Source organism: Eucalyptus grandis, chromosome 8 (assembly GCF_016545825.1).
Source record: "Eucalyptus grandis isolate ANBG69807.140 chromosome 8, ASM1654582v1, whole genome shotgun sequence".
NCBI lineage: Eukaryota > Viridiplantae > Streptophyta > Magnoliopsida > Myrtales > Myrtaceae > Eucalyptus > Eucalyptus grandis.
This window is the reverse complement of record NC_052619.1, coordinates 19,278,667-19,291,190: the sequence shown is the minus strand read 5'-3', so window position 1 is coordinate 19,291,190 and position 12,524 is coordinate 19,278,667. Positions and strand designations below refer to the sequence as shown.

General features: G+C 41.0%; 1 protein-coding gene across 1 annotated transcript; it reads right to left on the bottom strand.

Annotated features, from left to right (window-relative positions):
• Window positions 1-8,000: 8,000 nt before the first annotated feature.
• On the bottom strand, window positions 8,001-9,868 carry LOC104456997 (probable inactive patatin-like protein 9). Its single transcript, XM_010071909.3, has 2 exons — window positions 8,647-9,868; window positions 8,001-8,484 (listed from the first exon to the last, which is right to left on the bottom strand). Exons 1-2 carry the CDS (start codon window positions 9,568-9,570, stop codon window positions 8,248-8,250), a joined length of 1,161 nt encoding a protein of 386 aa, XP_010070211.2. The 5' UTR covers window positions 9,571-9,868; the 3' UTR covers window positions 8,001-8,247.
• Between the last annotated feature and the right edge of the window lie 2,656 nt (window positions 9,869-12,524).

The following is a 12,524-nucleotide window of genomic DNA, read 5'->3' as shown; positions in this document are numbered from 1 at the left end:
CCTATGTTTGCCTGGGGAAGCGATGAACACGCCTGGGAGAGTGAAAAGGTACCATTTTCTGAGATGAGAAAGTCCTACTAGAGATGGAGAGAATTCATTGACAGAATTTCATCTTTCTGGATGCAAAACCCTACATGATGATGAGTAAACATGCGAAATCAATCATTAAAGTGTAGAACGAAAACCGTGGGCACTTTAGTTGTTGAGTACTGTCGGTATAAGCGGAAGGTGTGGGTGTCATGTTGCATTCATGAAACCGCCTAGTACTGACGCTACTGACTGGGTTCATGGCGTGTTGAAACCGCAACCGAAGCCATGCAGTGAAGTCAGTGTTCAGTACATGCAGCGCTAGGCCGAGGCCATTATCACACGAAAAGCTTGCGCAGACCGTGCGATTGTACGTGGGTATATGCATTGAAATCGCGAGAAGCGGGGAGAAAAGGGAGGGGGGACATGAGTCTTGGACAAAAATAGATAATTGAGATTGGGATTAACTGGAATCCGTCGTGGTCCTATTTTTGGATGCATGGGTCTTGGAAACGTACGAGAGATTTTTTCCTCTTGATAAAGTCGAGTGCCTCCTCAAATCTTTTTTTCCTTTTGAAGGCTGGTTGCATTGGATCCGATCTTGGTATCTTAATACCTCGATTCTTGATTGGCATGACCCATTAAAGACTTTAGTGATATCTGGCAGACATTGTTGGAGCAATTTAGGTGATGGATTGGATTCTCTCTTTCAATGGTGGAGGGGGTTTGGTGGGAGTGGTTCAAGAATCTATATGCCCTCAGAAATCTTTAAACGCTTTCTCACTTTGACAATAAATATGTTTATCATGATATAACAAACATATCCAAGGGCAATGGCAAGTAAATTGAATGTCAGAGAAGTAGTGTTTATTTAAACCCACGTTTTCTTTTCTTGGTGAGGATGAGGATGACTACGCACCGGCAAGTTTCTTTAATATGGGTATCTTTAGTTGTTTTGGATACAAACACTGGACACTTGATAAGACTAGAGATCCTGTTATCCAATACGACAGGTGAGTATAAAACTCGTGGAGACTCTTTTCGTTTAATGAGCGAGAGGCATCGGCTTAGAGATCATGCTATCTAAAAGCCCATGAAACACCTCACAAACTCCATGAATTAGTTAAGTTTGGGCCTTTGCGCAGTTGGCTCCAACTTAAAGTAGTTTGCACGCAAAATTTATGCTAAATCAGATAAGGTTCTTGTTTTTAGTTGATGAAACCTTGATTGCCCTGATATAAATTCCAACTCCAAAATTGTTGAAGAAAGTAGGATTCATAAAGGTCTTCTATACATTCTGCCACAAAAATATTGTTCTTTAAACCGGTCCATTTTCAATTACCATGCCAAAAATCCAATAAAAAAGGATGACCAGCCGATTCTATTTACCACACCGCTATCGAATACAACTATCCAACCCATTTTTCCCCGTGATCTCGACAGAGGTTCGATTTAGGTGTTAGGGTATAAAGCCTATTAAAAGTGGTGATTCACAAATTTAAAATCAAGAACACATTTGAATGAGGACCCTAAAAAAGGCGAGAGAGAGAGAGAGAGAGTGCGACCACATCAATAAGTTAATGGTAGGTTGGTAGCTCAAACAGGGCCCCTTTTGGCACTTATTCTGCCTTCTTTCCATAACGTAATTAAATTCTTGATAGGTGAAGGGAATCATTCCTTTTTTAATAAAACAAAGAAACTAGCCACGAAAGAAAAGTGAAAGCAGCCTCTCGATGCTTGGTTTGGTGAAGGAATGAATGAAGAGGATTCTCTGAGAGCATTGCTTGGATCTTTAATCAAATTGGGTTCTCGATTGTCCCGCGACATAACGTACAAAGACTTGCCTAACATTAGGTAAACTCTAGAGAAATATTAAGGCGAGCGAAGGTACGTACTTCCCACATTGACATCTGGCTTTTGAGGTTATGGAATTGATTTGCACTGTGATGATGATGAAGGGGGTTGTTAATTTGAGTTCTCAAAGTACATGCCGAGCGTCGCTGAATATTAGAAAACATCGGGGGTTTTTTAATTAGTTAGTAGTAAGTTGTAAGTAATGAATGCTAAAAAGCAAAAGAATTCATGTGTACTATTTTAAGCACCGGCAAGGGAAAAGATTATTCCCGTTAGCTTCTTCGGTCATCGAATGATTATATATAAGTGGAAGGATGGACAACCACCGAAATGAACAACCAGCACACGAAGATATTAGGGCCAACTTGTGGAGAAGTGGTGTTTATGATACGATAAGCATGCGCAAAACTTTATCTAATCTCTTGGATTAGGTACGCTTAAACCCCTTCATCCGTCAAACATATAATTAACTTCCAAACTTTTTCACAGTCAAGCCACCCGATTTATCTATGCAATTGAGTTCTCCCTTCATTTTTTGGCAACTTCACTTATGTGAAATTGTCATTGTGATCTAACGTGAGACACCATATTAGCAAAGCAAACAGTTAAATAGAGAAGACTCGACAAGGAGGGCTCTCTCTGTTTTTCCATTCTAGTTGCTTCTTCTTTGTAAATTTGTCGATGTGATGTTCTTGTCAACAAATTCATGCTGCATGAGGTATACTAGATGAACAAAATCGATGGAACTATCGATAGGGTATACCACAAAATGTTCCAATTGCACTAATTAATCTTATCGTGCATGGCCAACAACCCACCAGAACCCTATTGGCACGGATCATCATCACCTACACCAACCGATTCATGCCCTATAGTCTTTCGAGGGTTGGGTGCAAACTCTCAAGTCCCCAATCTTATCTTGAAATCAAATCACATAATTGAGGTTGATAAAGCCCTAGAATCTGCTTTCTCAAAAGACGGACGGCTGCCTCTTAAAGGGAGGAGCGATAAGAAACCACATCAATTAAAAGGGAAGGAGAAAGCCTATCAAATAATTAGTGAAGGCTAAAGGGATCGTACCGCTTACCAAGTTGCTTCTCATTAATCTTCTCTTTATTTCACTGTTTACCATGGTTGGGTGTGAAAGGAAGCGAAAGTAAAATGAGTCAAGCGCGTAAAAGAGGGGCCTGGAGCCTTCTCTAGGGGTTAGAATCTTTAGCTTTTCACTCTTTTTGTAGCTATCTGATTGATGGCAAAAGATCATGGGCCATGCAGCTTTTTTCACGACAAGGACCGTATGCATTACTGCCTGGGAAAACTAGAAATTTTGCCTTTTTGTTGCTTCTTTTGGCTGGGAGAAATTTGGCGAGATTGTTTCTCTTTGATAAGCAAGAAAATCAGGAGTTGCATGCAGTTAACTTATGGAAAAGGTTCGAATGCAACCGGATTATGAGATTTTGGATATTTTGTGGACCATCAAATTATCGGGCGTCCATGTGCGAGTTCCTGAATTATTTAAAAAAAAAAAAAAACTTGGGATTAACAATAGTAGTAGTGAAAGAATATGTTGCACAATAATATTGTATAGACAATACTCTGAAAAAAAAAAACACTTACAAATAAGAATATTGTGCACATAATATTAGCATTTGAAGAGGGGAGAAAAAGCTAAAGAATTGAAAACATCATTTTAGCACCTTGAAAATAGAGCCTAACTTCGAATTTTTTCATTTCCTTTCTTATTCGAGAACTTTAGTCTATTACAATGCAAAACACGTCTATAATGTTAAGGTGACGGTACCTAATATAAGTGAGTTGATGGAACTTTGCCATACCTAATTTGTGAAATTATAAAATGCAAAATTTCGTTCGAGATATAATGGATCGTTAAGAATTATACGAAATATTGAGCACGTCGCCCTCACCAGTCACCTCGTCTGTCTTGTCATTGAACAAAAAGACAAACATTTCATGGATGCCTGGCTTCAAATAAAAACTTCTCTCAAGTACCATACGAGCAAAAACTTGAAATCTTTCCCGGCAAGACTCATAATTGGGTTTATGTATAAAGCATTAAGCAATCTAAGGGCACTTTCAGCAAAAAGTGAAAACGATACCTTTCGAGGCAATTTAAAAATGAGGAAAAAATTTACATTTCTAATAAATTACTCACCGCAGATAATAAAACTTTATTTTCCCAAGGCCCATCAGAACTGCCTAGAAGGCACCCTTTAATATTTCTTTCTAGATAAATGTAGGCATGGCAACTAAGTAAAAAAAAGAAAGAAAAATTAGGCGTATAGAGCCACGTATGGAATTTCGTCTTTACTGCATGTATTAAATAGAATAAAATAAAACCACAAGAAAAAAGAAATAATTAAATACAAAGGAGGGAGGATTAAATTTAATGCGGTGGGCCAAGGTCCGAAATCGAACTGATATTTTGTCGGGTTCGGTTCGGCTGCGCCCCAATTGCGAGCCGTTTTAGCCGACTCCGAGCCGCCAAATTCGGAGTCTCCACGCCTCCCTCCGTCCTATTAGCCGCCTCCTTTTGACCAGTATTTCATGGACACTTGGTATATATATTTTACAGCAAAATTTCGTTTTTAAGGCGTTAATTACATAATTTAGTGAAATAAATAATGCATCTGATGAGAATAACATTTACTCGTTTAGTTATTTAACAAGTGGCACGAAGAGGCATCTTATCCTATTTTTACGAATAATTGGATATTTAAAATTTTCAAAGTCAATCGATTGTTTCAAGCTAAAAAGTCAATGTGGATGTGAAGCTTTTATCGTCATGCCTTAGGTTTTCCCAAAGTTGATCAGCCATCTCACACTTTTTTTATCAAATCAAAGTATGTCAATTCACATACATCATCTCATGTCCCCTTATAGCTTATGTTGGGTCGGATTTGACTACAGGATAGTGAGGTTTTCTTATGTTTCATTTTGGCATGGTATCATTCAGCAAAATATGGAAATCTCTTGGTGCAACATCTCGACTTTGCTACTCTTGTCTAAATCATGTATCCTTCTTGTTGATTAAGTACGTGGGTAGATCTTTATTCATGAACGATTTTGATGATTGAGATCTTGCTAGCTCAATGAATCTTTAGTGAGGACCATTGAATTACACTATGACACCAAGCGTCTGGTAACTTGGGAAGGTGTTCCTTCGGTTAAATATTCCAAATACTTTAGAAGTATTTAATTACAAGATACATAAATATTAATATTAATATAAAGGTAAATTGCATTGACTCGCTCCTATGAACATCACACTCTAGCTTTTAGGCGATACTTGCAATTAGGTCGCTAAACTTTATTAAAGTGATGCCATGTTAGCATTTGGCTAGAAAAGTCAATTACATTCTAGTCAAAGTGCGTCAATTGAAAAAAAAAATGTAGAGGTTCAATGCATTGGGTGATTGAAATCGAAGTTTATTTTCCTAGTTGTCAATACCACCTAAGTTACTGATATCGACTGAATCTATTCATATTTTCCATCTTAAGGTTATGATACTTGAAGACACCATATGAGGGCCTTTTTGTGGTAGGGTTGGCAATCCTAAATATAAATTCGTTCGTATGACATGAAACTAGACGTAAATGCAAGAAGAAGAAAGAAAAGAACGTAACATGTCATGGTATGATTGATGTTTATATAGACATGCGAGGATATGTGATTGTTAGCCAAATCATTTGACTTGTTTCAGTGTTACCGTGAGCCTATACATATTAGAAGTAAGTACGATACGTCGACATGAATGAGTCCCATTGTGCATTGCAAACTTGCGCCTTTACAACCAGGAAAAAGAAAACTTGCGCCTTCCCTTGGCATCATATCGCATGTAAAAAGCTCAATACATGTGGCCCCGGTGAATATTCTATCTAGGAGACACATTGTCACATTCATCCGGGATCGATTAACTTGAATGCTCAAAAAGAGTCTTGAAAACCCAATTGTTCGTGATCACAAGCCTAGCGACTTGGCGGGACAGCACATCATTAGGTGCGAGTCTTGACAACGTTCTTCGACTCATCCGTTCGAGTCGGAGAGGGCACGATCGAATTAATTTCGTTCAAGCTTTCTCAGAATTCTTCTCGCAGGGTATGATTATGCAGTCGTCCAGGAGATTCATGCGCCCCATAAGACGTCCTGTCCTTGCATAATACGAACAGGTAATGATCTCAATGTCGATCGATGTTCATTCACATCCATTACATATCATCGTTCAATGTGTTCTCCACAAACCCTAGGCATGCTATTTCTTGAATCAATCCTCCACACAAATCTCCAATCTCTACAACATATTCTCAGTTTATGTAACCTAATAAGAGAGCCAATACCAAACTCAAGAGAGCAGAGATCATGATAATTTTGTCTAATAGGTAATAAATTGTTTATCATGCCACTTCTTCTCTTGCAGATATCTTAATATTCCTAATGACGTATAGATCCATGTAAGAACAAAGCTTGCACATCCCATTGCATGACTTCTCATCCTAACGTGCTATTTCATCCTGTAAGTTTCAATTCGTGTAACTGTTACACCTGTAACGTGTTGCCCATGTGCAAAACATCTCGTATCATATACATTTCAACCTTTTGCTCATATTCTCTAGGGGTTTCGACTGAAAGCTGGCAGATGACATTTTAAAATGAAGTTACTATTATCTTGAAGATATAATCGGTAAAGGTGTTTGTTAACTGTTGGATCTACTTCAAACAAATAAAAAAATCGCTCTCAAGAAGGTACGAGGAACATGCCTACCGCACAGCCCAGGAAACCTCCTAACAACTAATTGAAGTGAAGGCCAAGAAGCGTCTGACCGGCGGTTTCCATAAGATCGACGAGCTCTCACTTGACCGATCGATCCGTTCGGGCAAAGGGTTGCACCAAAAAGGGAATTAGTGTATTATTACGCGACGCCGACGGCATAGTACACCATCAGGCGAGTGGGCAAAGGTCCTGGTCCCGACCCAAACATGGCAAAACGAAAACAACTCTTACTTTAAGCCGTAAATCTTGTCCTACCCCATGTCCTCATCGCCCCAGCTCCGAACTTAAATGTAGGTGGGGGCTGGCCCTTTTGCGCACATCGCTCTCTACCTAACTCAATAAAAAGTTATCCCCATCCCATGCCATCTCATCTCCCCCCACGCCCAGCCCCACGAAAAAGGTTAGGACAAAAACCCTAAATTTATAAAGGCGAGAGAACGCATTCCCCCGAAAACAGCACCGATTTCAATACTATACACTCCTCTCCCTCGATCGCTCGCGTCGACACGATCGCATGTAGAGCGGACAAAGTACGGTCTTCCTTCGGTACCTACCGGAAGAGGACAGAAGGACAAATTCAAGAGGGAGCAATTTGGGGGGGGTGGGAAAGGGGGCGCTCTTTCTGCTTCCGTGGCTTTCTATCCTTGTGTAAAGGAGTAATTCTACGGGAGTGGAAGCTTGTTCTGCCTCGCTGTATTCGCGCAAATCGGCTCCCTAATTTTACCCGATATCCCTCAGGCTGTCATGCACCCTTTTCTGTACTTCTTCCTATTGGGGTTTTCATATGGGGGGGTTCAAGGAGTTTTTAGCTAGGCTCCAAGGTTCTTTCTCGGTTTTCGTATTTCGTGTTGTGTGGGTTGTATAGAAAAAGAGACAGCTGTTGGTGGTCAGATCTCAGGTTGTACATTCTTGCGGGGAAGGGTAAATTCAGGGCCGATGGGGGTCGGGAATAGTTAATGTGCGACCCCTTTTTTTTTAGTCATTGCTCGGTACCACTTGGGGTACGTCGTCAGCCCTGAGATCTCACGGTGAAAACCGTGTGCATTCAATGATGGTCAATGGAGATTCATGCTGGATCTTAATCGGGGGTTTACATTCAATGAACCGTGTCATTCGCCGGACGAACTAATTGAAGATAATGGAGAAACTCAATGCCGATTCCATGGCAACCTGCCCCGTTCATCGATTTAGCTTTTACTTTAACGGGGATCGACCCGATTGAAATCGACGATTTGGGTATTTCGTGTCGTGTCTAATTATCACTAGCAATGTTGTCGCGCTCAATGGCATCTTTTTCTCTGGTGAGTAATGTAATGTACCAACTAAAACTACCAAAAGCAGCTAAAGAAACTCCATTTTTCTTCTCGCCACATACACATTGAGAGGGACGCATCTCAGGCTAATTGGCTCCCACCTAAATCTAAAAAGCCATTGGAAAAGGCAAAGGCCAAGTTAAGCTGAGGCTCGTTACACAAAGTTACAACAAAGTGGGAAAACTACCCCCCCCCCAAAAAAAAGGAGACTAAGGCAAGGAAAAAGGCAAAAAAATAAAATAAAAATTAAAGAGAGAGCTTAGTCAACGGCCGTTAACGAGGGGGCTAACGGCGGGATGCGAGTCCTTGCAGGGGCTCGGCGGCAGGCTACTCCTCCCCGAGGCGGCGGCGGCGACGAGCCGTTGCACGAAGCCGTCGAGGCGCTGCCCGTTCGTCTCCGTCAGCAGCCGCTTCACGCCGAACGGCAGCGACTCCACCCCCCTCTCCGCCAGCACCTCCTCCTCCTCCCCTTTCCGGCATTCTCTTCCCACCCCGCTCGCCTGCGGCATGTCAATAATGAGATATTGTCAATTTGAATATATTAATTCTTGATAAATTATAAACATTTTTTACCAAAAAAAAAAATTAAGACGAATTTTCACAAGGGAAAATGGATTGAGTGAAAAATTGGGTTTTCATTTATTTTATTTAATTTTTAGTACCTGAATCCTGACGTAGTCCGCTCGGTTCCAACAGAAGGCGTTCCCCAGCATCTGGTCCACCGCCTCCGACACTCCGTCCAGCGCGATGCTCACCACGTCCGACGTCGAGCACTCGCCGCCGCGCGGCGGCGCCTTGCCGGCGGCCGATCCGTTGCCCAGGGACAGCACCAGCAGGTCCTCCACGCCGTTCACCGACGGGAAGTCCCCCTTGTTGTGGAGCACGTGCGTGACGGCGGCGGCGGTCGGGTTGTTCATCACCAGGCCGCCGTCGACGGCCGCGCAGCAGGTCTTCCCGTCGACGGAGGCCAGCGCGAACGGCTTGAAGTGCCCCGGCGTCGCCAATGTAGCCCGGCAGGCCTTCCAGAGCTCGAAGTCGAAGCTCGGCGAGTCGGTCGCGTCGGCGCGGGAGAACACGAACGGGGCGGAGCTGTTGAGGTCGAAGCACGGGATCAGCAGGGGCTTGCGCGCGTCCTTCAGGGTCAGGCACCTCCCGTCCTCCCGCGTGAACAGCTCCTCCAGCACCTTATCCATGCTCCTCCCGGAGAACCTCCGCCGTCGCCGGCAGAGGATCCCCGCGGGCCGGAACATCTCGGGGGCCCGGGCGGTGAGGGCCTCGACGGCCTCGCGGGCGGAGTAGAGCGGGCGGCCGGAGGCGTCGCCGGCGGCGAGCATGGCGGCGAGGACGCCCCCGAGGCCGGTGCCGGCGAGGAGGTCGAAGGAGTCGGAGAGGGAGGCGGCGGGGTCGCCGGTGCGGAGGCGGATCTGGTCCTCGAGGCGGACGAGGGCGGCGCCGGCGACGGCGCAGGAGGTGCCGCCGCCGTCGATGCAGAGGAGGCGGGTGCGCCGGGGGGGCTCGCAGCAGTGGGAGAGCCACTTCTGCTCGAGCTTGGTGAAGATCTCCAGGGTGACCTTACTCAGCTCCATCCTCAAGTTCTCTCTTTGCGCGTGAAGGGAAGCTATTCAAGGGAGAGGGCAGCGACGTCGTGGCGTGAAGAGGGCAGGGTCACGCAGAGGAGGAGGGAGGGCATTAATGGCGCGGGATCTGCTGCTTCTCTGAGCAGTTCTCTCTCTGGCCGGAGCTCAACGGGGGGTTTCGGAGGAAGGGGGGAGGAGCACTGTAACCGTGCAGAGGAAGATGTTGTGGGAGTGAGGGAGTGAGTAGTGGTTGATCTGAGGGTTGAAGAAAAGGAGAAGGGAGGAGAGTGGTGGTGGTGGTGGTGGTGGTGGGTGGTTCTGTGTGTATGTATATATATATATATATGACCTTCCTCTCTCTCTCTCTCTCTCTCCCTCTCTCTTTCACCCTCTGTCGTCGGTTTTATTTTATTTATTATTTTTTTTTTTTTTGGAGACGTACTGCGCGAATGGGATCTTTCTTTCTCGTTATTTTTCACTGTTCGTTCAGATTTCACTTTAACTCCCCCGTACCCCACCAAAAAATTAAAAAAACAGATTTAACCTACGTCCCCCCCAAAGAAAAATAAATCAGATGTGACTAAGTTTTGTATATAGTACGTATAAACCCATCACGGGTGCAGAAATATATCTATGAGGAGAAGGAAATAATTGTTTTTTTGATAAGATCCTAGAGTTCGGGGATTTCCAACTCGGGAGCTGGAGTTATTCGATCTAATCTTGCAAATAGCTGGTAAAAACTGTAGATCGCAAGCTGGATTTGTGAGATTTAAAAGATTTATTGGGTGTTTGACGCACCTTCGAATAATTTGGCTTCTATACCTGTTTTTTCTAGATTAATAAAAAATAATACTTGAATTTTTTATAACGTTATACTGAGAACTAAAGGATCAATATGTAACGACTATGCCTTAGACATGCACATTTAAATGTATCGTATAGAGTACTTATTATATTTGGTTATTCGAGAAATTTTTCTGTAATTACACACTTTTTCTTATTGTTTTCTTTTTAAGATAAACACCAATGCAATGGAAGACTCATTTTTCTTTCTCAAATGATTATATATATTTTCTTCAAACAAAGGAAAAATATAGAAAAGGGTCGTCTATTATCTCAATCTATAGAGAAATATGTAGTTTTGCTCTGATTTCTTTATCTATAGTATAATTGGTAATGTCTAGCAGTTATGAAATAGAGAACTTAGACTTTGTTTATTTTGTGAAAAATAAATAATTTACAATATTTTTTTCTAAAAATTATCATTTGTATTGCTTATAAAAATTAATGAATAAAAAATGTTTTTCACTGTTCATAAAATATCTAGATGTAAATCTTGTCATCATTTTATCAAAAATAATTGGAACCTTATACTATACTAAAACTGACTTAAAATGCATTTAATGTGGATATCCATTAATTGAAGCCTCTTTTCTTCCTAGAGAAGTATAGTAATAACCCTGTGAAACTTTAATTTAAATATAAATATCTGAATCCGTTACATAACATTCAAGTTACGTGCATTGGTAGATAAATTCTTTCCTAAATTTGTGTCCTCTTTATTATTGCTCAAAGATAAATGCCAATCCAACGCATGAGGCTTTTCCTTGTCTAATAAACGCTTAAATTTCCCCAACTATTTATATCTCAATCTATAAAATAATATTTATTGGTACTATAATGTTTCATACGTAGTATAATTGATGATGTCTAATATTTAGGAGGCTGGTAAGTTTTCTAAATTTATCGCAATTCATGACATATACACAGTAAAATTAAATATACTATACACAATAATAATTCATATATTTTATTCGCATCATGTGAATGTATCATACGGAAAAATGATTTTTTCTTCTTTATAAATTGTTAATGATTAGGGCGAATAGATTTCTTCACGATGGATTAGAGATTTCATATCATTTCTTGTCTCATCGCATCCCATTCTCAGACCTAATGCAATCTTTCCTGTTCCATGACTCCTGATTCGATCCCTAATTTTGTATTAATGTCACGTTTTGATAGTTTTTAATGCTCATAATGGATTCCACGTGCCATGAGATTTTATGGCAGAACTAAGCATCCAGACCTCTCTTTATTTAGGTTTAGTCATAAAGTGACGATAAAATTTATGTAATAATATATCATATAATGAAATTAAATTTTGAACATTACATGCATTCAACTTATTGAAAAGACTCTTCTTTTTTGGTAAGGGAAAAGACTCTTCTTTTGTCCATGCAAAATTCAAGATTTTTCCACGAAAATGAAAAATTCAGAAAAAAATCTCTCGATATCTCAATCTAACTACAAATAATCATATTGTCCTATTTTATATATATAGTAAAATAGATTATGTACAACAATGACGTGATATAGAGAGAAGTCTTTTATTTTTCTTTTTCTTTTTTATTCAGAAATTTCAAAGGAAGAAAATTGCTCATATAAGTGATTATAGTTGCAGATATTCCCTGAGACCGACTAGATACATCTAATTTATATAGCATGTAATTTGGATCATTTCTCGTTCCTTAGTTGGACTTTTTTTTTTTTTTTAGATTCCAAAAAGAATATTTTCAATTGTACTGCTCTAGGTGGGATAGAAGTAGGAAAATAAATAATAACAGGCTCTTTGAATGTGTCCAATACGTTTAAATCATATATTAAGTACTATAGTCGATAGTTCTTGATAAATGTTTCTGAGAGCTCTAGTAATATATTGTCGGAAGCACTTCAATAGTAAAAATAGCCGTGGCTTGGGGCTCGGCTTGAATGACAATGTCTCGACTTGAATCTTGGCCTTAACTAAATCCTCTCTTTTGTTAACGCTTTAAATTGACCTCAAATGCGTTAATTGAAGCTCAAGTCAAGTGACTAACAAGACCACTCAAGGATCTCCATCTTTAATGCTTTTTAGCATGCTCTTGAAAACATGTCAAAAGAGAAGAGTACTTTGATGTTTA